General features: G+C 42.3%; 1 protein-coding gene, 1 long non-coding RNA gene and 1 pseudogene across 3 annotated transcripts; 1 reads left to right on the forward strand and 2 right to left on the reverse strand.

Annotated features, from left to right (window-relative positions):
- The first annotated feature begins 1107 nt into the window (after positions 1-1107).
- Positions 1108-10566, forward strand: LOC118379955 (uncharacterized). The gene is made up of 4 exons (XR_004824755.2): positions 1108-1530; positions 2246-2324; positions 2863-2990; positions 10435-10566. It is a non-coding gene; the product is annotated as an uncharacterized LOC118379955 (long non-coding RNA).
- On the reverse strand, positions 6681-19352 carry LOC118379954 (interferon-induced protein 44-like; annotated as a pseudogene).
- Positions 19353-19385: 33 nt separating this feature from the next.
- Positions 19386-23539, reverse strand: LOC127916704 (guanine nucleotide-binding protein G(I)/G(S)/G(O) subunit gamma-7). 2 transcript variants are annotated; one of them, XM_052499385.1, is made up of 4 exons: positions 23414-23539; positions 21328-21683; positions 20803-20910; positions 19386-19588 (listed from the first exon to the last, which is right to left on the reverse strand). In XM_052499385.1, the coding sequence occupies exons 3-4, from the start codon at positions 20881-20883 to the stop codon at positions 19463-19465; spliced, it is 207 nt and encodes a 68-aa protein (XP_052355345.1). In that variant the 5' UTR covers positions 20884-20910; positions 21328-21683; positions 23414-23539; the 3' UTR covers positions 19386-19462. The 2 variants fall into 2 exon arrangements, with proteins under 2 accessions (XP_052355345.1, XP_052355344.1); XM_052499384.1 differs by having other exon boundaries at positions 21176-21683.
- Positions 23540-24911: the final 1372 nt, after the last annotated feature.

Consider the following 24911-nt stretch of genomic DNA (forward strand, 5'->3'; position numbering starts at 1 on the left):
TGACCAGTCCTCTTCTGGCTGTGCCGGGTGGAGATTGAACATCTTGGCCATGTTCTGTTATAAACATTTATAGATGACCAGCAGGGTCAAATAATACTAATCACAGTGGTTGTAGATGGTGTAACAGTTCAGCACCTCAGGAGTAAATGTCAGTAGACTTTTCAAAGCCGAGCATTCAGAGTTAGAGACAGCAGGTACAGTAGAGAGAGTCAAAAACAGCAGGTCCGGGACAAGGTAGCACATCCGGTGAACAGGTCAGGGTTCCATAGCCGCTGGCAGAACAGTTGAAACTGGAGCAGCAGCACGACCGGGTGGACTGGGGACAGCAAGGAGTCATCAGGCCAGATAGTCCTGAGGCATGGCATGGCCTTCTCTCTAGCCCCCTGACAAACTATTGCAGCATAGATACTGGAGGCTGTCCGACAATACCCCCGATGGCCAGTATGGTTTCACAGATAGAAAACATGGTCTTAATGTTGGCGTCTTGTGGTTTCTGAATGGCAATAAAGCACAGGTCAGTTGTATAACAGGAAATCATTACAAAGTCAATGCTGTAGGGATGCGTGGCAATGACCTGGTGTTGACAGAGTGTGAGGTCCACAGAGTGGCTAGGCTACCCTGCCGCCCCATTTTAACCCCATTTCTGTCCATACAGAGTTAATAGATCATCTGGGAAAGCCCTGGAGAAACGCACTTTGGACATCTGAGTAAATATTACTGTCTTTGAACCCAACCACACACATGCCTGCACACCACATACCAAAAATACATTAATTCAATTATTATTTTAAAAAATTGAGGAAGAAAGAACAATTGAAGTAGAACATCCAGAACTATAGGCTTGAGGTAAAGTCAGTGGCCCAGGCCAGTGTTCTGTTGGTGGGTCAGGTTTGGGCTGGCATGTCCAACTTCTTCAATACCATCAACATGCAAGGCCATCGCTGGCAGTGCAGACAGAAGCCTCACCACACTGGGTATGAGTGTGTGCGTGTGTGCGCACAATGGTCAAAGGGCGACAGAGTCGTGCCAATGTTGACAATATACCTTAACTAGATAGAATCCCACGCTACTTTAACTTTGATATCCTGTGGTTGAACAAATCAATTATTTTACCTTTCACAATACAAGAAACTTGAATGTTCTGATATCAAAGTAGCAAGATGTGAGGCTTTCCTATTTAACAAGTTCACCCTAGAATGTAGGTCCAGTTCTGGAAGATCGCTGACTCATAATTCTGTCTGTCTCTGTCACTTTGTCACACAGTTTAACCCCATGGCTCCCTTGTAGCTGGATGTACCTGGATATCGCAAGCATGCTACTCTGAATGACCTGTGTGGTGTACGTCGTGGACGCCAGCAAAGTTTCTCAGAGGTCTGCTAAGATGATGGACAAGTTGGTTGCTATCTGCAAGAAGACCATTCAGATGTCTGAGTGAATAAAGCCCTCAGTGCCTTTTTTCTTTTATTATAGTTTCATAATGCTTTATGACCACAAGGTGCTCCTTTTACAAGATAATCTACCACTTCAAAAGTAGGTATTTTAAGTAGTGTACAGTGCTTTCGGAAAGTATTCAGACCCCTTGAATTTTTTTCACATTTTGTTAGGTAAATGTGATATTTTATTAGCCAACATATCTAAAAACCTGTTTTCTGCTTTGTCATTATTGTATATTTTGTGTAGATTGATGGGGAAAAAATTATTTAATCAATTTGAGATACATTTTAGAAGGCGGCTGTAAATGTAATTACATTGTTTTTTCCCCTCATGAATCTACACAAAATACCCCACAATGACAAAGCAGAAACAGCTTTTTAGACATTTTTGCTAATTTATACAAAATAAAAAACAGAAAAATCACATTCAGACCCTTTACTCAGTACTTTGTTAAAGCACCTTTGGCAGCGATTATAGCCTTGAGTCTTCTTGGGTATATGTGTAATACATTTGCATGTGTAATGGCTGGGTATGTGTAATGTATTTTCTAAAAGCATGTTTTCACTTTGTCATTATGGGGTATTGTGTGTAGATTGCTGAGGATTCAAAAACCTTTTTTAAAAATCAATTTCAGAATAATGCTGTAATGTACCAAACTGTGTAAAAGGTCAAGTGGTGTGAATAGTTTCCGAAGGCACTGTATATCCTATTCCGACCCTCCTATGTCAGCGTGAAACATTACATGAAATGCATTGTTCCCCATATGCAATCCTCCTAAGAGTCATTATTTCCCACTGCATGTTGATCCCAGGCATTCCCCAGCTGGTACTGTTGACCAAAGTGGACAAGGCCTGCAGAATGTTTACCTCAGCCACTACATAAAGAGGAAGGTGAGGTGTTTACTCATTGCATGCAACTGCATGGCTGTTAAAGATACACAAAGCGCTAATTGGTTAAAGGAATAGTTCCCCCAAATTACATCGGTTTTCTTACCCTGTAAGCAGTCTATGGACAAGGTATGACCTCAATCCGTGCTTCGGTTTAGTTTCCCTGGCACAGTTTCCAAATGCATCTGTGGCACAGAACCCATTTAGCATTTGTGGCATAAGTCAGTCAAGTCATGGGACCTATATTAGCATTTTTCACACATCATGCTCAAAGCATCTATAAGTGACTTTATTGAGCTTCACAATCAATTTGAGATACTTTTGGATGATTTGGACATGAGTGAAACGGTCCAATGACTTGAATGGGATTTGTGTCACAAATGCTAAAATGTTAGCATTTATAAATCGTGCCAGGGAAATAAAACCAACACATCGATTGCAGTCATACCTTGTCCATAGACTGCTAACAGGGTAAGGAAACCAATGTAGAATTTTATTTGGGCGAACTATCCCTTTAAGAAATTGCTAAATGTGTTTACAGACCCACGAGTTAAGTGCGTCTGAACCAGATGTTGAACTACGCTGACAGCTTCTTCAAAAACCAGCTAGAGAAGCAGGAAGAGCTGCACCCATCTAAACCCCGGCCCCGCCCCAAACCTGAGCCAACAGGTATTGTACATGCACACAATATTGTGATTATTGTGGATAGCCAGAATAGTTAGATTTAAAATGTTTACTTGCTTTGCTTAGAATGACTATTTCCCTAATGATCCTGTTTGCATGGACACATCTGAAATCAGGCTACCTGATGGCACACTGATAAATGCAGACAATTGCCAATCAAAATAAACGCTCTACCACATTATTTCTGGGAAGAATATTTGATTCCGAGTTCAGACATATGACAGTTGTTCCGAACGCGCTAGAGGGAGGCTCGCTCGGCTGGTGCTAGAACATGCACTGATGAAATACATCACTGGAACCACAATTAAAGTGTTTCCATGTCCTAATAATTAGAAAGACTGCTCAGAAAACCAGGGGTTTTAATCTGCGTATGATTACTTCAATTTCAACCTGACACTGATTTAACAAACAGAGTAAGGCGTTTGAATGACTGTTGCATAATCTGCCTACTGCCATAATCAGTTTAATATACAATTATTACTGTGCATGTAAATATACTCAAAGAACATTGTTTGAGTTACCTGCATTTTCTGGGTAAGATGCAGTAATGTAACCAAGTATAGGTTTCATGCATCTATATGTTGTTGGTCTGTGTCTCTTCTCTGCAAACCCTTACTTTAACCTACCATGTTAATAAGGTCCAGATGGATTGAGGTATCTCACCAGTACTCTGCCAGGTTGTACTCCACCAGAGGTGGGGCTCCCCATCTATTGTCCTGTTCCCCAGCTTCTAATATACTACTGTTGTGGAAATTCAACACAGGGACACTCAGTCAATATTAAATGAATCATTGTTTATTAACAGCAAGCTGGAGAGGTTGCGGTCAAACAGATGCAAAAAGTACTGCTCTGAAGTGAGCTCCCCCAGGGCAGTCCTGTTAGTTCTCTTATACTGGTTACAGACACATTACATGATCACCGCATTCTTATCGGCCGACTGCCTTGCCTGGCTCACCAACTACTTCTCAGAGTTCAGTGTGTCAAATCTGAAGGCCTGTTGTCCGGACCTCTGGCAGTCTCTATGGGGGTGCCACAGGGTTCAATTCTCGGGGCAACTCTTCTCTGTATACATCAATGATGTCGCTCTTGCGGCTGGTGATTCTCTGATCCACCTCTACGCAGACGACACCATTCGGTATACTTCTGGCCTTTCTTTGGACACTGTTAACTAACTTCCAGACGAGCTTCAATGCTATGAAACTCTCCTTCCGTGGCCTCCAACTGCTCTTAAACGCAAGTAAAACTAAATGCATGCTCTTCAACTGATAGCTGCCCACCCGCCTAGCATCACTACTCTGGATGGTTCGGACTTAAAATATCTGGACAACTACAAATACCTAGGTGTCTGGTTAGACTAAACTCCCCTTCCAGACTCATATTAAGCATCTCCTATCCAAAAATTAAATCTAGAATCAGCTTCCTATTTTGCAAAAAAATAATCCTTCACTCATGCTTGTTACGCACACCTCTAAGAAGAGGGAATGCAACATCCTGCTTCAACTCAACTCCCCGTGAAGTGAAAAAGGTATGAGACTGTAGGTGCGAGTAAGAATGACAAAGGCAGAGAGTCGTACCGTCACACAGTAATATGGGGAAAAAAAGGCTGGACGGAACCAAAGCAGAGAAAGTGAATGTCAAAGCCCCCTCTCTTACCTGCCTACCCACTACTTATCTAACTTAGCACCACCTGGTGCCCTAACCAAAATACAGGGGGTGGTCTGCCCAGGTCTTACCTAGTGTGCCTAGACAGTGACTACACTACGGGTATATGTATGCCCACGGGCCTCTTGCCTAAGCACTCCCTTCCACCCTGGGAACAAATGAAACAGAATATTAAACAAATTTCACAAACAAACCGAGAAACACAGGACATCAAATAAGCTCTATCTGGCTGAGCAACTACTTACAGTACATACCAAATCTCTAAGCAACAACCAACATGATATAACCCTCAGCCATCAGCCATCAGCTCTCTTGCAGCCATCAGCTCTCTTGCAGCCATCAGCTCTCTTGCAGCCATCAGCTCTCTTGCAGCCATCAGCTCTCTTGCAGCCATCAGCTCTCTTGCAGCCATCAGCTCTCTTGCAGCAATCATCCCTCTCTGGATATCACAATCAATCTCTCCTCTGAGCAACAGAACACTGGCTTATATAGCTTCAGAAGGAATCTAATTGAAGACAGCTGCGTCCTGACGAGGGGGCAGGGTCAGCTCTCCAATCAATGGGGGCCAACCAATCAGCTGCTTGGGTAGAATTCAGGAAGCCATCTCCTGAAACACACACTCAAATACACAAAATACAACACAGAAACTGGGGAACATAACAATGCTGCCAAACATACCCTTGTAAAACGGACTATCCTACCGATCCTTGACTTCGGCGATGCCACTTACAAAATAGCCTCCAATACCCTACTCAACAAATTGGATGCAGTCTATCACAGTTTCATCCGTTTCGTCACCAAAGCCCCATATACTACCCACCACTGCGACCTGTATGCGCTCTTTTTGGTTGGCCCTCACTTCATATTCGTCGCCAAACCCATTGGCTCCAGGTCATCTATAAGTCCTTGCTGGGTAAAACCCTGCCTTATCTCAGCTCACTGGTCACCATAGCAGCACCCACCCGTAGCACGCGCTCCAGCAGGTATATTTCACTGGTCACCCCCAAAGTCAATTCCTCCTTTGGCCGTTCTCTGCTGCCAATGACTGGAACGAATTGCAAAAATCACTGAAACTGGAGACTCATATCTCCCTCACTAAATTTAAGTATCAGCTATCAGAGCAGCTTACAGATCATTGCACCTGTACATAGCCCATCTGTAATAGCCCATCCAACTACCTCATCCCCATATTGTTATTTATTTTATATATATATATATATATATATATACAATTTTGTTCCTTTGCACCCCAGTATCTCTACTTGCACATTCATCTTCTGCACATCTATCACTCCAGTGTTTATTTGCGAAATTGTAATTATTTCCCACTACGGCCTATTTATTGCCTTACCTCCCTAATCTTACCTCATTTGCGCACACTGTATATAGACTTTTCTATTGTGTTATTAACTGTACATTTGTTTACTCCATGCGTAACTCTGTGTTGTTGTATGTGCCACACTGCTTTGCTTCATCTTGGCCAGGTCGCAGTTGTAAACGAGAACTTGTTCTCAACGGCCTACCTGGTTAAATAAAGGTGACGTTTAAAAAAATAGGCATAGTTTATAGGATTGGTTCTGGCATGTGTCTGGCACTGTCTCCTATCTTAACTTCTAGAATATATTCTGGGTGTTCTGCCAGATGGTCCTAAGGAGGGGCTCATGTCACCCCCCTCATATCTTTACCAATCACAGGCAGGAACCAAGGATTACTTATGACACTAAGACAAGATGAACATTTTCAAGGCTATCTCTTCCCAAGATAACATTTTCCGTCACGCTACTTTCATGATTCAAGACATGATCAACATTGTTGTTACTGATTCATGTTCTTACCATTCTCCTTACATATTTAATTAAAATGATTTACTCTTCTGCTTTTACTCAATGATTGTTGTAAAATGCTTTGCTGTTTGTACCGGACTGCATCTCCACATGTCTCTTACGTTGGATGTCTCTCTCTGTCTTTATGAAAGTTTGGACAACTGTAGAGCAAGTGTGAGTGAGTCAGGCCCTAGATATGCAACAGATATTTATTCCGCATTTAGTTCTTTTATATGAAAATACTGTATTGAACAAAGTACAATGAGCAGTATACAGTTGAATGTCTTATCTGACCAATAGCAGTACAGACTCTACAGAGAAGTGTTGGTAGACAACCTTACAATACGACATACACATATTGTATCTAATTACAATATACAGTACACTAAGTGGACAAAACATTAGGAACACCTCTTCCCATGACAGACTGACCAGGTGAAGCCGGGTGAAAGCTATGATCCCTTAATGATGTCACTTGTTAAATCCACTTCAATCTTTGCCGATGAAGGGGAGGACACAGGTTAAAGATAGATTGTTAAACCTTGAGACATGTATTGTGTATGTGTGCCATTCAGATTGTGAATGGGCAACACAAAAGACTGAAGTGCCTTTGAACAGGGTATGGTAGTAGGTGGCAGGCACACCGGTTTGTGTCAAGAACTGTAATGCTGCTGGGTTCACACTCAACAGTTTCCCGTGTATCAACAAAAGTCCTCCACACAAACAACATCAATATTAGCAAGGTGTTCCTAATGTTTGTTATACTCAGTGTAAATCGTAACTGGGAAAAGTCAGAATGGAATCGCCTCAGAGAATTAAGATAAAAATGTTTATAAAGCCATAACTAAAAGTTGCTATTTTAACACATCCAGGATCAGTGTATTCCCCTTAATCCAAAAACAGACCCACTAGAAGGTAAACCCAAAACTGACTTCAGATCAGTATCACACACACACCCCTAGTCACTCAGACTTCTGGTCTCCATCCTGATAGATGTCATCAAAGTAGTTGTTAGAGTAGCGAAGCATCTGGACCACGGCAGTGAGCAGGAAGATGTCTGTGTGGACGTCCAGCTCAAACTCACGACTGTAGTTCTTCACTGGCAGGACACAGGACTGGGACACACCCAGACACACACTCACCTCACGGGTCTGAAACAAACACACACACACACGACTGTAGTTCTTCACTGGCAGGACACAGGACTGGGACACACCCAGACACACACACACTCACCTCACACACACACACACACACCTCACGGGTCTGAAACAAACACACACACACACACCCAGACACACACTCACCTCACGGGTCTGAAACAAACACACACACACACCCAGACACACACTCACCACGCGGGTCTGAAACACAAACACACACACACGCACACGCACACACGGTTGTAGTTAAATAAACATGGTGTACTATGTGAGAATAGGGTTCCAGACTCAGCCATGCACTCACCATCCTCTCTATGTAGTGGCTGAAGTAGATGTTGGTCAGGTCTTCTCTCACTAGAGGACAGGCCTCATCCACCTTAGTAAGCAGGACCAGCTGGGGAACACCTAGTGACACAACACCAGGTTTGGGTAGGTTACTTTCTAAATGTAATCCGTTAGTTACTAGTTACTTGTCCAAAATTGTCATCAGTAATGTAACATTTGGATTACTCAAATTACATTGCGTTACTTTTAAATTACTTTTCCCTTAAGAGGCATTAGAAGAAGACAAAAATGTATGTTACCAATTGAACGACAACAATTGCAGGATAAATCAATGTTAAAGTTTACATAGCTGGCCATATATGGATGTTACATTTGACTTTATGGGTTGGTTATGTAGGCTTCTTCTAACCCATCGCTTTCTACTACATATAATAATATGATTAAATTATATCTTTACATTAATATATATATAATTCATAAGTCCAAAAATGGATGTAGCAACTACAGATTCCCCCTTTAAGTCTATCAAATACATACGAGTTTGAGCATGTGTTCATTTTTTATCAGCATGAATTAGATTGAGCAATAAAAGACCCACTTTTATTCCATAGGCTGGGATCCGCACTATGCAGCTGTTGCAAGAGAGCATTTTTCACTGGCTGTCCACTGGTTTCAAAAACAATGAATGGGTAGGCAGCTTAAACTTCTTGAATTCAACCATTTTTGGGTTCAAAAATACGTTTAGATTTGTGAACAGCCATCCACAACAACCACAACAAGTCAGGCGCAAATAGCGAAATGAGAGAGCAGCAATGTGATTCACACCAACGTGCTATGTAGATATCAATAATATAGTGCCTTGCTAAAGTATTCGGCCCCCTTGAACTTTGCGACCTTTTGCCACATTTCAGGCTTCAAACATAAAGATATAAAACTGTATTTTTTTGTGAAGAATCAACAACAAGTGGGACACAATCATGAAGTGGAACGACATTTATTGGATATTTCAAACTTTTTTAACAAATCAAAAACTGAAAAATTGGGTTGTGCAAAATTATTCAGCCCCTTTACTTGCAGTGCAGCAAACTCTCTCCAGAAGTTCAGTGAGGATCTCTGAATGATCCAATGTTGACCTAAATGACTAATGATGATAAATACAATCCACCTGTGTGTAATCAAGTCTCCGTATAAATGCACCTGCACTGTGATAGTCTCAGAGGTCCGTTAAAAGCGCAGAGAGCATCATGAAGAACAAGGAAAACACCAGGCAGGTCCGAGATACTGTTGTGAAGAAGTTTAAAGCCGGATTTGGATACAAAAAGATTTCCCAAGCTTTAAACATCCCAAGGAGCACTGTGCAAGCGATAATATTGAAATGGAAGGAGTATCAGACCACTGCAAATCTACCAAGACCTGGCCGTCCCTCTAAACTTTCAACTCATACAAGGAGAATACATTTTTATATCTTTATGTTTGAAGCCTGAAATGTGGCAAAAGTTCGTAAAGTTCAAGGGGGCCGAATACTTTCGCAAGGCACTGTAAGTGATATGCGTATGCAGTAGACTACACCACTGCTGTCATCCTGACCTCCAAGCGTTTATTCAAGTTGTATAATCTTTGGATGCCGACAGCAGCCGCACTATTGGAAGACATAGCTTGGACTGTAGCCTACAAAAGCCCATTCTTGCTCTTATCCCGTGATCCATCAAACCCATTTGGTGTGTCATCATAGTGGTCTCTGGTTTATGGTCGGACTTGCTCAGGTGGAACAGACTTAAACTTGCGCCTTTTTTCAATGCTGATTTGAATGTCATTGAGAAAACAGAAAGGAGTATAATATTTTTTTTTCGCAAACATCCTTTCTGAAAGTAAAAGTAATCATTGAAGTAATCATCTAGTTTTCAAAAGTTTCTGTAATCTGATTACAATATTTTTTGCTGGTAATGTAACAGATTACAGTTAGCTGTTTTTGTAATCCCTTACATGTAACGGAATACATGTAATCTGTTACTCCCCAACCTTGCACAACACACACATGTTAACACACACACACAGACACGCACAGACACGTAAACACACACCCACACTCATTTCCTTCCTTACCCAGCTTGTTGATCCCCTTGCGGATGGCGGCGAGCTTGTCCACCATTTTAGCAGAGAGCAGAGTGACCTTGCAGGCATCCAGTACGTAGACCACACAGTGGATCGTGTCCTTCAGGCTGGGTGACTTACAGAACCCAACACCATCCGTCTGGACAGACATGGACGGGTTGAACTGGGGGAGAGAAACAGGACATCAGCCCCCAAGATATATATACTACTGCTTCTGCTACTGTACTATCAAGCACATGCTTTCCCTACCGTGAGGCTGGTGCTACTTTAAGTCAGAGGACAGGCTCATTGTAATGACTGGAATGATTGGTATCAAACACATGAAATCCTCTTGTTGATAGAATTAATAGAAATGTATCTTCCCCCACTGCTATCATTTGCCAGTTTTACACACCTGGTACCGGTCCTGTACGTGGCCCTTCAGGATACTGTTGACGTCGTCTATATCCAGCCCTGTGCTGGGTCCTTCCTCCAGACCCATGGTGTCACACAGGACCAGAGGGAGAGCCTTCCCACCCTGCTCTGCCTTGATGCTGTAGGTACGGAACTACAGAGAGAGAGAGAGAGATAGTTTGAATGTCAAGTCCTGTACAATAGTGAGGCTCCAGAGGTTTTGTCTAATTTCAGCCACTAGTTTTGAAAGTGGTGCTCACCAGCCAAAACGGGTCCACGAACATTAGGCGCAATTGTGTACTACATCATCCATTTCGTAAGATATGTTATGCATTCCATTTCGTATGATATGTTATGGATTCCATTTCGTATGATATGTTATGGATTCCATTTCGTATAATAAGTTATGGATTCCATTTCGTATGATATGTTATGGATTCCCGTATGATATGTTATGGATTCCACGTATATGTTATGGCTATGATATGTTTGGATTCCAGATATTTTGGATTCCATTTCGTATGATATGTTATGGATTCCATTTCGTATATGTTATGGATTCCATTTCGTATGATATGTTATGGATTCCATTTCGTATGATATGTTATGGATTCCATTTCGTAAGATATGTTATGGATTCCATTTCGTATGATATGTTATGGATTCCATTTCGTATATGTTATGGATTCCATTTCGTATGATATGTTATGGATTCCATTTCATATGTTATGTTATGGATTCCATTTCATGTTATGGATTCCATTTCGTATATGTTATGGATTCCATTTCGTAAGATATGTTATGGATTCCATTTCGTAAGATATGTTATGGATTCCATTTCGTATGATATGTTATGGATTCCATTTCGTAAGATATGTTATGGATTCCATTTCGTAAGATATGTTATGGATTCCAGTAAGATATGTTATGGATTCCACCGTATGATAAGTTATGGATTCCATTTCGTATGATATGTTATGGATTCCATTTGTATATGTTATGGATTCCATTTCGTATATGTTATGGATTCCATATCGTAAGATATGTTACGGATTCCATTACATGATATGTTATGGATTCCATTTTGTAAGATATGTTATGGATTCCATTTCGTAAGATATGTTATGGATTCCATTTCGTAAGATAATGGATTCCATTTCGTATGATAAGTTATGGATTCCACGTATGATATGTTATGGATTCCATTTCGTATGATATGTTATGGATTCCATTTCATTGATACGTTATGGATTCCATTTCGTATGATATGTTAGATTCCATTTCGTATGATATGTTATGGATTCCATTTCGTATGATATGTTATGGGTATGATACGTTATGGATTCCATTTCATATGATACGTTATGGATTCCATTTCGTAAGATATGTTATGGATTCCATTTTGTATGATAAGTTATGGATTCCATTTCGTATGATATGTTATGGATTCCATTTCGTATATGTTATGGATTCCATATCGTAAGATATGTTACGGATTCCATTTCGTAAGATATGTTACGGATTCCATTTCGTATGATATGTTACGGATTCCATTTCGTAAGATATGTTATGGATTCCATTTCGTAAGATATGTTATGGATTCCATTTCGTAAGATATGTTATGGATTCCATTTCGTAAGATATGTTATGGATTCCATTTCGTAAGATATGTTATGGATTCCATTTCGTAAGATATGTTATGATTCCATTTCGCAAGATATGTTATGGATTCCATTTCGTAAGATATGTTATGGATTCCATTTCGTATGATGATATGATTTCGTATGATATGTTATGGATTCCATTTCGTATGATACGTTATGGATTCCATTTCATATGATACGTTATGGATTCCATTTCGTATGATATGTTATGGATTCCATTTCGTATGATATGTTATGGATTCCATTTCGTATGATATGTTATGGATTCCCATGATATGTTATGGATTCCATTTGTATGATACGTTATGGATTCCATTTCGTAAGATATGTTATGCATTCCATTTCGTATGATATGTTATGGATTCCATTTCGTATGATATGTTATGGATTCCATTTCGTATGATATGTTATGGATTCCATTTCGTATGATATGTTATGGATTCCATTTCGTATGATATGTTATGGATTCCATTTCGTATGATATGTTATGGATTCCATTTCATATGATACGTTATGGATTCCATTTCGTATGATATGTTATGGATTCCATTTCATATGATATGTTATGGATTCCATTTCGTATGATATGTTATGGATTCCATTTCATATGATACGTTATGGATTCCATTTCGTATGATATGTTATGGATTCCATTTCGTATGATACGTTATGGATTCCATTTCGTAAGATATGTTATGGATTCCATTTCGTAAGATATGTTATGGATTCCATTTCGTAAGATATGTTATGGATTCCATTTCGTATGATAAGTTATGGATTCCATTTCGTATGATATGTTATGGATTCCATTTCGTATGATATGTTATGGATTCCATTTCATATGATACGTTATGGATTCCATTTCGTATGATATGTTATGGATTCCATTTCATACAATATGTTTTGTAAGTGCTTAAAGGGCAATTCCATGACTTTTCAACCTCATGTTCATTATCTCCAGCGCAATGCCATTGTCCACATATGTGAAAACAATACATTTCTTTGTTTTGTAGAAAAAATATATAAAGTTAAAAATGCATATTCGTTCTATATAATTGTTGTCTGTTTTAATTGTTTTTTCTCTTTTGTTGGTTGGGTGGTGGTTTTCAGTTGGAGGGGGATGTTGGTTGGGGTGGGTTTCGGGACTGGAATGGACTGTGTGGGGGTGTGGGGGGGGGTCTTGGATGTTTGAGGGGTAGCTCTCGGGAGAACTATGGGGGGATCTTGGATGGTTTGTGGCCTGGGAGTTGGGAACTTGGGCCGATGACCTAGAGGTTGTTGGTTCGGGTCTCTGATTCGACTTGGTGGGAGATCTGTCGATGTGCCCTTGGAAGGGGCGCTTGACCCTGGTTGCTCCTGTGGGCCACTCTGGATGGGCGTGCCTGCTAGATGGCTGAACGTAATGTAAATGTCGAGCAGCTTCACTGCAGATAGAGTGTATGTTTTAAAATTCTATAAAAAAATAAAAAAGTATAAATTAAATAAAGTTCTACCCAATGATATCATCAAAAGTAAAAGAAAAAAAATAAACAGTGATTTTCAAACACAAAACTCATCGCAGAGAAGTATTTTTTTTAGAACATTTATTTTATCTTTTTAACCACAGATCATAGAAACACCCCGTTTTCCCATAAGTAGACACTGATATGGTGCTGGAGATAATGAATATGGTGTGAAAAGTGGCGGCATTGCCCTTTAAGATCCCGGCCTGTATCTTTAAGCCACACACAATCATGCGCGCACAAACACAGTACTGTACCTGTGTGGTGAGGCTGGTGCCAGCGCTGCCGGTGTTAGCCTGCCCGGTAACATGTCCTTTGAAGACAGAGTTGATGGAGTTGAAGAAGCTGGACTTGCCGGCCCCGACCGGACCCACCAGCAGAACTCTGACCTGGACCACAGACTTTACCTCAGGCTTATAGTTTTTGATATAGTCCATCAGGCGTTCCTTGGTGCTGTTAATGATAGAGATGGATGGAGAAAGGAAGAGAGAGAGATGGGTGACAGACTTGATTCATTAATTTAAGTCTGTTCACTGGAACAGCAGAAGTGGTACTAGATGCATCACTAGTTGCATAGTATTATGATTTTTGTACTGCTTTTGAGATTTAACATACCCATATCCTTCCAAGTCAATTTTCCTCCAAGGAGTCTCCAGAAGGCCTACACACTCTGCCAGAAATTGAGACAAACAACAAAACAATTGGATTTAATCAATATACTAATTGCTTCACCTGGCCTTCTGACTGGTTAGAATATATTGCCATATTGGTTACATGTATCCAACTGTTTCAGTAATGCCTAGGGAGTAGGGGCTATAAAGGACCACTCACCTTCCACTCTGTACACGTCACACTCTGTCAGCTGCAGGTCATTGCCATGCATCTCTTCCCCTTCAAAGGTGTAGCAGTTCCCTGCAACAATTTGAACTGTAGCGGTGTTATTATTAAGAAACCACATGGCACCAACATTAAGACCATAGGCTCCATCTGTGAAACCATACTGGCCATCGGTACTGGACACACTCTCTGGTCAGTGATGCTGTAGAGAAAGGCCTTATCATCGTTGATCACCTGTCCAGTCTGGGCGTAGTCTTACTGATGTAACCTCCGAAAACAAATCCAGCCTTGTTGTAGGCCACAAGTACGGTGGGTCCCTGGCCATCACAGCGGCTGTGGAAGGCTATATTCATGTAGCCGTGGACGCTGGCTTTGAGCAGAACAAAATATAATAGAAAAGTACTTTATTACCTTTTACTGAACCAATCGCTTTGTTCTGCCTGCATTGCAGGTATCTGTCCTGAGAATAAAATTCATCCCATAAAATATCATAAAAATAAATATTCCATTAAAATGAAGTCCATTGTTCCGACAAACCTTTGTAGAGCAGGTGGAGTCTGACATGGCCGAACAGAGACAGCAGCTTCTTCTCCTGTTCTACTGACAGCCTGGACTTCACAACACTCATGACGTCACCAAGGACCTGAGGTAGAAAGACCAGCAATGAATAGTAACAGAAACCCATCATACTGATGAACCTCACCTCGCTGTATAGACACGCACCGAGGAATGAGCGAAAGGCTTATAAAGAGAAGACAACAACCCATCATACTGATGAACCTCACCTCGCTGTATAGACACGCACCGAGGAAAGAGCGAAAGGCTTATAAAGAGAAGACCTGTCATACTTCCACAGACGCTGCCCCACAGATATCTGTTAGAATTGCTTATTTGAAGCGCTTTCTTTAGACTTGTCATGATGGTGATGAAGTTCTTACCGTTTGTAACTGATGATCGTGGAAATATAACTCCTTTTAATGCAGTGGGCTGCTGGGCTTCAAATCACAACATAATCGACCACAAAATCCAGGTCGTTGCTGCGCCACCCTAAAACAGGCGTACAGTAGGTTTGGCTTATCTTTTCTTGAAATAGACATTTACTTTGACTCGCTCAACCTGCTTTTACTCAAATACGGGAAAGGGCGGGTAGTGTGAGATTGATAGAGCTCTGCTGGCACGCCAGGTGGGTGCGGTTATTTTAGCAGCATACTACAACGTACAGCCCCCGGGGGAGGGACTGCACCTTACACGGCCTGTAGTCTTCCCTCCACAAGTCATGGCAGGAAATCGGGTAGAAGATGGCTTAGAAACAAAACATAATGCTATTTCATTGACAATGAGTTGAAATTCTATCTGAGGCTAGAGAAGCTTCTATGGTCACTTTCAAATGACCTGGTTTATGTGTGTGTGTGTGTGTGTGTGTGTGTGTGTGTGTGTGTGTGTGTGTGTGTGTGTGTGTGTGTGTGTGTGTGTGTGTGTGTGTGTGTGTGTGTAAGAAGATAAGGAGCAGGTCAGAACAACACAGGCGTTATTATCATATTTTTTATTACTGTTGTCTACTTTTCAATATCATATTTTTTTAACAGCAATATTCACAAAAATATGAACAGTAAAGTATTAATAGTAAAGTATTTAACTGTAAAATATGAACAGTAAAGTCTTAACAGTAAAGTATTTAACTGTAAAATATGAACAGTAAAGTCTTAACAGTAAAGTATTTAACTGTAAAATATGAACAGTAAAGTCTTAACAGTAAAGTATTTAACTGTAAAATATGAACAGTAAAGTCTTAACAGGAAAGTATTTAACTGTAAAATATGAACAGTAAAGTCTTAACAGGAAAGTATTTAACTGTAAAATATGAACAGTAAAGTCTTAACAGGAAAGTATTTAACTGTAAAATATGAACAGTAAAGTCTTAACAGTAAAGTATTTAACTGTAAAATATGAACAGTGAGCAAAAAAACATGAGTTATGGCACATCAGAGCGACCAGATACAAAAAATAGATATTACATTTCCTTCATAATCAGTAACTGATCATTCACAATTAATTCAAGGCAAAAATATACGGTAACGCTTGAATTTACAGTCCTGTCCCAGCCGGAAGGAACACATTGTGGTAACAATGGGGACTTTCAACCTGGGACCAAATAGTCCTCGCTTGCAACGAAACAGATGTTTTTACCATGTTATTTATAAGCAAATACCAAGTTAAAGGAGACTGTAAAACAAAGCGTTACCAGAGATACATACTGTATATGCATCCACAGGAGATAAAAACACAATGATGAGTCCAGGTAAAACTGACCCAAGACCAGTGTCTAGGGACAGAAATTAGTTTTAGGGTTCTAGCGTTCTGCTCTGGGTAAGATCTAGGATCAGATTCCATTCCCCAAATCCTGACAATCTTTTGGGGTTGAAAACTTCAAACTGACCTAGATCAGCTATAGTAAATGATGTGGGAATGGGGGCATCACAAGACTTCCATTCTAGAGCTTTGTGTCCTCTTTTAAGACTGTTCACTCAAATACTCTCAACTATTCTCAAGTCTAGGGCTAGAATGTTGCTCCTGACCATGTGACTTGACCAGGTAAAACTCCTGGTCCTAACCAGCATACAACACAATACACCACAACAAGGCAAACCATCAATCAACCAATCAATCAATCAAAAATAACTGTCCATGGAATGAATTAATTAAGAAATAGCAAGATTGTCCCTCAGATAATCAATTGTAAAAGACATTAGGAAACTGTGTGTGTGTGTGTGCGTGTGTGTGTGTGTGTGTGTGTGTGTGTGTGTGTGTGTGTGTGTGTGTGTGTGTGTGTGTGTGTGTGTGTGTGTGTGTGTGTGTGTGTGTGTGTGTGTGTGTGTGTGTGTGTGTGTGTGTGTGTGAGAGAGAGAGAGAGAGAGAGAGACAGTGTTTTAATGGTTCAGGTTTGTTTCTCACAGTGCTTTTTTAATGGAAAAAGTTTGATGCACTTTGATTGAATTCTGGCCTAAGTTTTATTTTACAAACACTGTACAGTTCGATAATAATACTCGACTGACCTGCTTCTATTTAGAAAGAAACTCAAACCAAACCCCAAAAAGCTACTCTCAAAACGTATCACTTTTGCACTTAAAGAAAGTTTATACACTTTTATTTTTATTTTCTCTAGCATCTTTTACATTTTTTACAATCAAGTTTTGTTTGGGAGTAGAGAAATGGGTCTGTGGAGGTTGGGAGACGGGACAACACTTTGTAATTGGCTCTTGTTCCTCAATAAAACACATGATGAGCCAATAAGCAAAGCCCATAATGTGATGCTTGCTCTCATTGGCAGAACTAGTGAATTCTATAACCACTGATATAGGATAAGATATTTGTACACCCCCTTATGGTTCAAGTTAAGATTGGGGGTGATAATCTGATCCTAGATCTGTGGTTAAGGTAAACTTTTGCCTCAAGTGTAAAGTTAAGGAGTGAATGGAAACCTACAGTATCTGCTAAGTGTATGGCAATAAATGGACAAAATATCGAAACAATAATTAATAAAAAAACATATATATATACTTCTGGTGTTAAAAACTTGAACACAGTTAACCTCTCAGTACTTGGCAGTACTCAAGATAAAAGTTTCATTAGGCTGCGTTTACACAGGCAGCACAATTCGGATGTTTTGCCCAATTATTGGAAAAAGAGCTGATCTGATTGGCCAAAAGACCAATTAGTGGACAAAGATCTGAATTAGGCTGCCTGTGGCAGCCTAGACACAGATCTAGTATCAGATGACCCTCCCAAAATCCTAACCTTTACCATTAGAGGGAAAACTCAAGACTGATCTGAGATCAGTGTCTATGAGCAACTTACTCCACAAGTCGACACAGCTGGAGTTTTGGCCGATAGAAAACCCACTGACCAAGAATTCAAAACCAAAGCAGAAACAGTTTTGATCGATAACCGTCGCTAGAGTGGGGGAGTATGTAGCCTATACTTTAGCTCAGTGGGCTAACACAGTCTTGTGGCATTGCAGATGATCCGGGTTTAAACCCAGTGGGTACATATGCAGCATGTACCAACCTGCTCAGTGTTTACAATGCCATGTTCACAAAAACACAATGTGTTGTGGAAACACTGACATTACCGTTGACCCAAGGTTTCAGGAAGGGGCCATCCCCATTGTGATACTTATCAAGTCAGTGGCAAGTCAGCCACTATATGGCTAACAAACACACCGTGTATAGCCACGGTGCTTTAGTGATGAGTAACCATGCCTGGAACCTGAAAACTTGTATTAGCTTCCACGGCTAATGGCTAGGCTTTAGCTGACAGGGCTAACACATCTTACATCACATGGACGACCCAGGTTTTACACCAGATTGGTCACACATGCACCCTCCACCTCACTCCTTACCCTCATGTACCTTACACCCATCATTCCACAGCACCCAGAGATACATGCTATCAGTCAATTGATTAATCAATGAATCAATAAATCATTGATTCACTAAAATACATGCTATACATCAGCCTATAACTTAATGTAGGCGACTGTGGATTCCTATTAAGATAATTGTCCTAATCCCTTTTTGAAGTAAATCTGTCATCTCCACTTGAATGTCACTATCTCTGTGGGTGAGTCAGTAACCAGTATCAGGTAGGGCTGCATGTTAGTGCAGGCTTACCCTCAGCACCACAAAGACACAATCCAGGGCTAATATCATTAATGTGGTAATGTGGTCTGTAAACACACGCCCCCTAGCTGTGGCTATTGAGTATGGCGCTTCTCCAGAGTGGCTATTTAATTTCTGTGTTTACGTTTATATGTGTGTGTGTGTGTGTGTGTGTGTGTGTGTGTGTGTGTGTGTGTGTGTGTGTGTGTGTGTGTGTGTGTGTGTGTGTGTGTGTGTGTGTGTGTGTGTGTGGTGGTGTGTGTGTGGTGTGAGTGGTGAGTGAGTGAGTGAGTGAGTGAGTGAGTGAGTGAGTGTGTGTGTGTGTGTGTGTGTCTGATGGGCAGAGACAAGTGTGCAGCTATAGGATGATGCAGGGTTTCTTATCTTTGAAAGGGTTTTCTGACGTTGGGACGCCAACGAGGAGCGGATCGTTACGGGCGTGCTGCTCACAGTAACTCATCAGGTCTGCTGCTGCCTTAGAAACCTGGAGAGAGAGAGAGCGGCAGGATGAGAGAGAGAAGGGGAGGGGACAGAGGAGGGGGGAGAGGGAGAGAGGACGGATAGGATAGAGAGAGAAAGATACGAGGGGTAGAGAGAGGAGGGGGGAGAGGGAGAGAGGACGGATAGGATAGAGAGAGAAAGATACGAGGGGTAGAGAGAGGAGGCAGGTAGAGGGATATTGTGATGCTTTGGCAACAGTGGATTGCTCCTTATAGTGGACTGATCCTTACAATGGACTGATCCTTACAGTGGACTGATCCTTACAGTGGACTGATCCTTACAGTGGACTGCTCCTTACAGTGGACTGATCCTTACAGTGGACTGATCTTTACAGTGGACTGATCCTTACAGTGGACTGCTCCTTACAGTGGACTGATCCTTACAGTGGACTGATCCTTACAGTGGACTGATCCTTACAGTGGACTGCTCCTTACAGTGGACTGATCCTTACAGTGGACTGCTCCTTACAGTGGACTGATCCTTACAGTGGACTGCTCCTTACAGTGGACTGCTCCTTACAGTGGACTGATCCTTACAGTGGACTGCTCCTTACAGTGGACTGCTCCTTACAGTGGACTGCTCCTTACAGTGGACTGCTCCTTACAGTGGACTGATCCTTACAGTGGACTGCTCCTTACAGTGGACTGATCCTTACAGTGGACTGATCCTTACAGTGGACTGATCCTTACAGTGGACTGCTCCTTACAGTGGACTGCTCCTTACAGTGGACTGCTCCTTACAGTGGACTGATCCTTACAGTGGACTGCTCCTTACAGTGGACTGCTCCTTACAGTGGACTGATCCGTACAGTGGACTGATCCTTACAGTGGACTGATCCTTACAGTGGACTGCTCCTTACAGTGGACTGATCCTTACAGTGGACTGATCCTTACAGTGGACTGATACTTACAGTGGATTGCTTCTTACAGTGGACTGATCCTTACAGTGTGTTGCTCATTACAGTGGACTGATCCTTACAGTGGACTGATCAAGACAGTGGACTGATCCTTACAGTGTGTTGCTCGTTACAGTGGACTGATCCTTACAGTGGACTGATCCTTACAGTGGACTGATCCGTACAGTGGATTGCTCGTTACAGTGGACTGATCCGTACAGTGGATTGCTCGTTACAGTGGATTGCTCCTTACAGTGGACTGATACTTACATGCTAATAAAAACCTTAGCGTTGACACACACCTTAATACGTTCGATCCCTGCCTCAATCCTCAGTTGTTCCACCAGTTTCCTGGCCTGGGCGATGTTGTTATTGGTTGACATCCTGATCCATCAAGACACACACCCCCACTATGGGGAGGGGAGGAGGGAAGGGGAAGAGGGGGGAGAGAAATAAATCATTTAAAAGCAGCTTTATACTGCCCTCGTGTGGTTTTCTGCTACAGTCATCATGTTTGTTTCTCAGGCTTGATTGTACATTTATTGTCCTTAACCGCACACACACACACAAACACACACATATGACACATGGGCATGTACACACGCACACGCACACACACACACACACACACACACAAACACACACACCTACCTACCTACCTACCTACCTACCTACCTAGTGGATGGTGTGCAGATTGGAGTCTGCTCCAGTGGCCAGACAGGTGTGTGTTGGGTTGATAGACAGGTGTACCAGGCAGGGCAGGTGTGTGTTGGGTTGATAGACAGGTGTACCAGGTAGAACAGGTGTGTGTGTGCAGGGGAACTGACCAGGTGAGTTGGGTCACTCAGATGGACAGGAGTGGTTGTGACCTCAGGTCAGATGGACAGGAGTGGTTGTGACCTCAGGTCAGATGGACAGGAGTGGTTGTGACCTCAGGTCAGATGGACAGGAGTGGTTGTGACCTCAGGTCAGATGGACAGGAGTGGTTGTGACCTCAGGTCAGATGGACAGGAGTGGTTGTGACCTCAGGTCAGATGGACAGGAGTGGTTGTGACCTCAGGTCAGATGGACAGGAGTGGTTGTGACCTCAGGTCAGATGGACAGGAGTGGTTGTGACCTCAGGTCAGATGGACAGGAGTGGTTGTGACCTCAGGTCAGATGGTCAGCTGTAAACCTTCACCTCCTGCAGAGTAGAAGTTTCAAGTTTTTAATATCACATGCACAGTACAGTGAAATACCTTTCTTTCCGACTCAAAACCCAACAATGCGATAATCAATAACAATGTAATACCAGAAAATAACATACAAGAAATAAGAAGAAATATGAAGAACACTATGATTAAGTAAACATACTATATACAGGGTCAGTTCCAATACCATATTTACAATGAGCAGGGATACTGGAGTGATGAAGGTAGATATGTATATGGATAAACATACTATATACAGGGTCAGTTCCAATACCATATTTACAATGAGCAGGGATACTGTGTGATGGAGGTACTGTAGATTTAACATTTGGTGACTATTATTTTACAGTCATATACACGTTTCAACTACATAGTAACTAATAACGATATTTCATTTCTTTTAGATTCACAGAAACAAGTTAATTGCGTCACGTGATAGAACGTTCCCATAGTTTCAATACATTCATGTTGTCACAGAGCTGTAAAATAAAGTATTGTACCCAACTATTCACCAGAAAAGATGAGCCTCTCTCTCCCTCTCTTTATCTTTCTCTTGCTCCCCCCTCCCCTCTCTCTCTCTCTCTCTCTCTCTCCCTCCCTCAGGAGTCCTACTGTAATTACTCTACTGTGCAGGACCTTGAGATTAATGGCTCTAATTAGGCCTGTGTGTGTGTGTGTGTGTGTGTGTGTGTGTGTGTGTGTGTGTGTGTGTGTGTGTGTGTGTGTGTCTGTGTGTGTGTGTGTGTGTGTGTGTGTACAGTGCACTCAACAGTGTTATGTATGAGCTACTAACTATGCAAAGAAAACGGTCGTACATGCTGCCATTTCCGTTCAAACGTCAGAAGCTGTAGGCCTATCCACTGAGCCCACCTGTTACCACAGAGCTAATTTCATACGCCTTCCGACTAGTTTCAAACTTTCCCGACGAGGGTATATTCTCTCATTCCCAGCCAAAGGGTAAGTGACCTGAAGCATTGTCTGACAGTCAAGATCATTATTTTGACCCTCAGAATTATATCCAGGCCTATAGGCCAACGAATAGCCGGGTTGAAACAGTATCGTCGTGTCTTGTGCAGTGTTCTAGTATAGACCATCACATTAGTAGGCTAACATGATTAGACAATACACTGTATTAATTTGACGGAATTTATCAGTTCATGGCGATTCCACTGGTCTGCAGATTGAAAACACAATGCGGGCATTTTGACGGATGGAACAGTGTGTCCCCCCCACACACACACACACACAAACACACTTATAGGCCTACTAACTACGGTAATAGGCCTACTGCATAGTCGAATCTCAGCCGGAGAATAGGCTGTTGACATGTTGTTAGAATGCGTATGGAAGCTATTCGCCTGTTGCAAATAATGCATGCATTGCAAAGAGCCTAGTAAGCTAATTTGACACTTCCCTCAAACCATCCAGCTGTTTTAGACATCGCTGCTTCCCTCTGATCTATCAGCTACAGTGTGCGCTACCGACGTTTTGATAACGTTTCTCGCACAGACCCTGTCCCCCAGTTCCTCTCCTCCCCACCCTCTCTCTCTCCGCCCTGGCTTAGGAAACCCGAATTCGTGACCGATGACTCTCTTTTTCCCTTAAGCGCTGCTTTTCCATGACCAAAATCGGGAAGACAAGCGCACATAAACCGCAAATAAGTACATGGTTCTGTAAAGAGGTGATATAAACATATAAAATTGAGTGATATTTCCAAACTCACCTCCGAATGCGCTGTATTCCTGATTTAAAGGGGCAGCTTCGTCGGTTCCACAGTCCGTTCGTTCAATCTCGGTTTTTACCGAATCAAACGCCACCCCCTCTGTTGGCTAGCGGTGTCTGTCCACCCTACCCCCCTCCCTCCCGTTACTCCGTCACTTCTGACAGCCATCTAGCGCTCTCACACACAAACTTGATATTCCCCCTTGAGAAAAACGAAAGGGTTGGTTCAGACCATAAAGGATGAAGTTGCCCTTAGACGTCGATCTAAGTTCAGTTTTGCGGTTTTCCCACCAATGGTTAAGGTTAGAATTGGGGAGGATGAACAGATCCTCGATCAGTGGCTACGGGAGTTCAATAAGATGGCCCTTGTTCCAAATCGAAAACCAATCGGTATTGTACAATTGCACAAACATTTCGGTTGTGGCGCTTTATGTAGGCATATCGAACATCAGATATTCATTTAAGTATTTGCTCTTTCCCGTCGTGTGTGCCCGGAGTGTGAGCTGCTTTCAATATATCCGCTATACGCATCTGGACACGGAATTGATACAGGATCAAACAGCAGGGTGCAGTAACACATATACACGCAGGGAGGCGCCCTTACTCAATGTTATTTACAAAGGGAAAGGCCTCTTCATTCCGACTGATATACAAGCGACATACTCGGCCTGGTTGGTAGACAGAACACCATATTTTCACCTATAGTCGATCACGCAAACGCACATGCACGCGCACACACACACACACACACACACACACACACACACACACACACACACACACACACACACACACACACACACACACACACACACACACACACACACACACACACACACACACACACACACACAGACAGACATGCAGCTCTACAGGCCGAGGTTTCCCATACAGTGGCAGTCTATAGTCATTCCCCACTCTACCACTCTAGTGGGCTTTTTATATCCACCAGAGAGCTAAAAATAGCAGGGAGGAGAGAGAGAGAGAGAAAGGTAGGGTGGGAGAGCGAGGGAGGGAGGGAGGGAGAAAGAGAGAGGGAGAGAGCGAGGGAGAAAGAGAGAGGGGGAGAGCATTTACCGCATTGGCCTCATTTCTACTGAAGTGTGAAATTATGCTGATGCTACATTAAGCTTTCATTTCCTCTCCTTTGATGTCTCTCTCTCTCCTTTCTCCTTTTCCCTCCATCTTTCTTCCATCTCTCTCTCTCGTCCCCCTCTGTCTCTCTCTCCCTTCCCTCTTGCTCCCCCTTCTCCCCTTCCTCTCTCTCCCTCCCTCTTGCTCCCCCCTCTCCCCTTCCTCTCTCTCCCTCCCTCTTGTTCCCCCCTCTCCCCTTCCTCTCTCTCCCTCCCTCTTGCTCCCCCCTCTCCCCTTCCTCTCTCTCCCTCCCTCTTGTTCACCCCTCTCCCCTTCCTCTCTCTCCCTCCCTCTTGCTCCCCCCTCTCCCCTTCCTCTCTCTCCCTCCCTCTTGTTCACCCCTCTCCCCTTCCTCTCTCTCCCTC

Source organism: Oncorhynchus keta, chromosome 37 (assembly GCF_023373465.1).
Source record: "Oncorhynchus keta strain PuntledgeMale-10-30-2019 chromosome 37, Oket_V2, whole genome shotgun sequence".
Taxonomy (NCBI): Eukaryota; Metazoa; Chordata; class Actinopteri; order Salmoniformes; family Salmonidae; genus Oncorhynchus; species Oncorhynchus keta.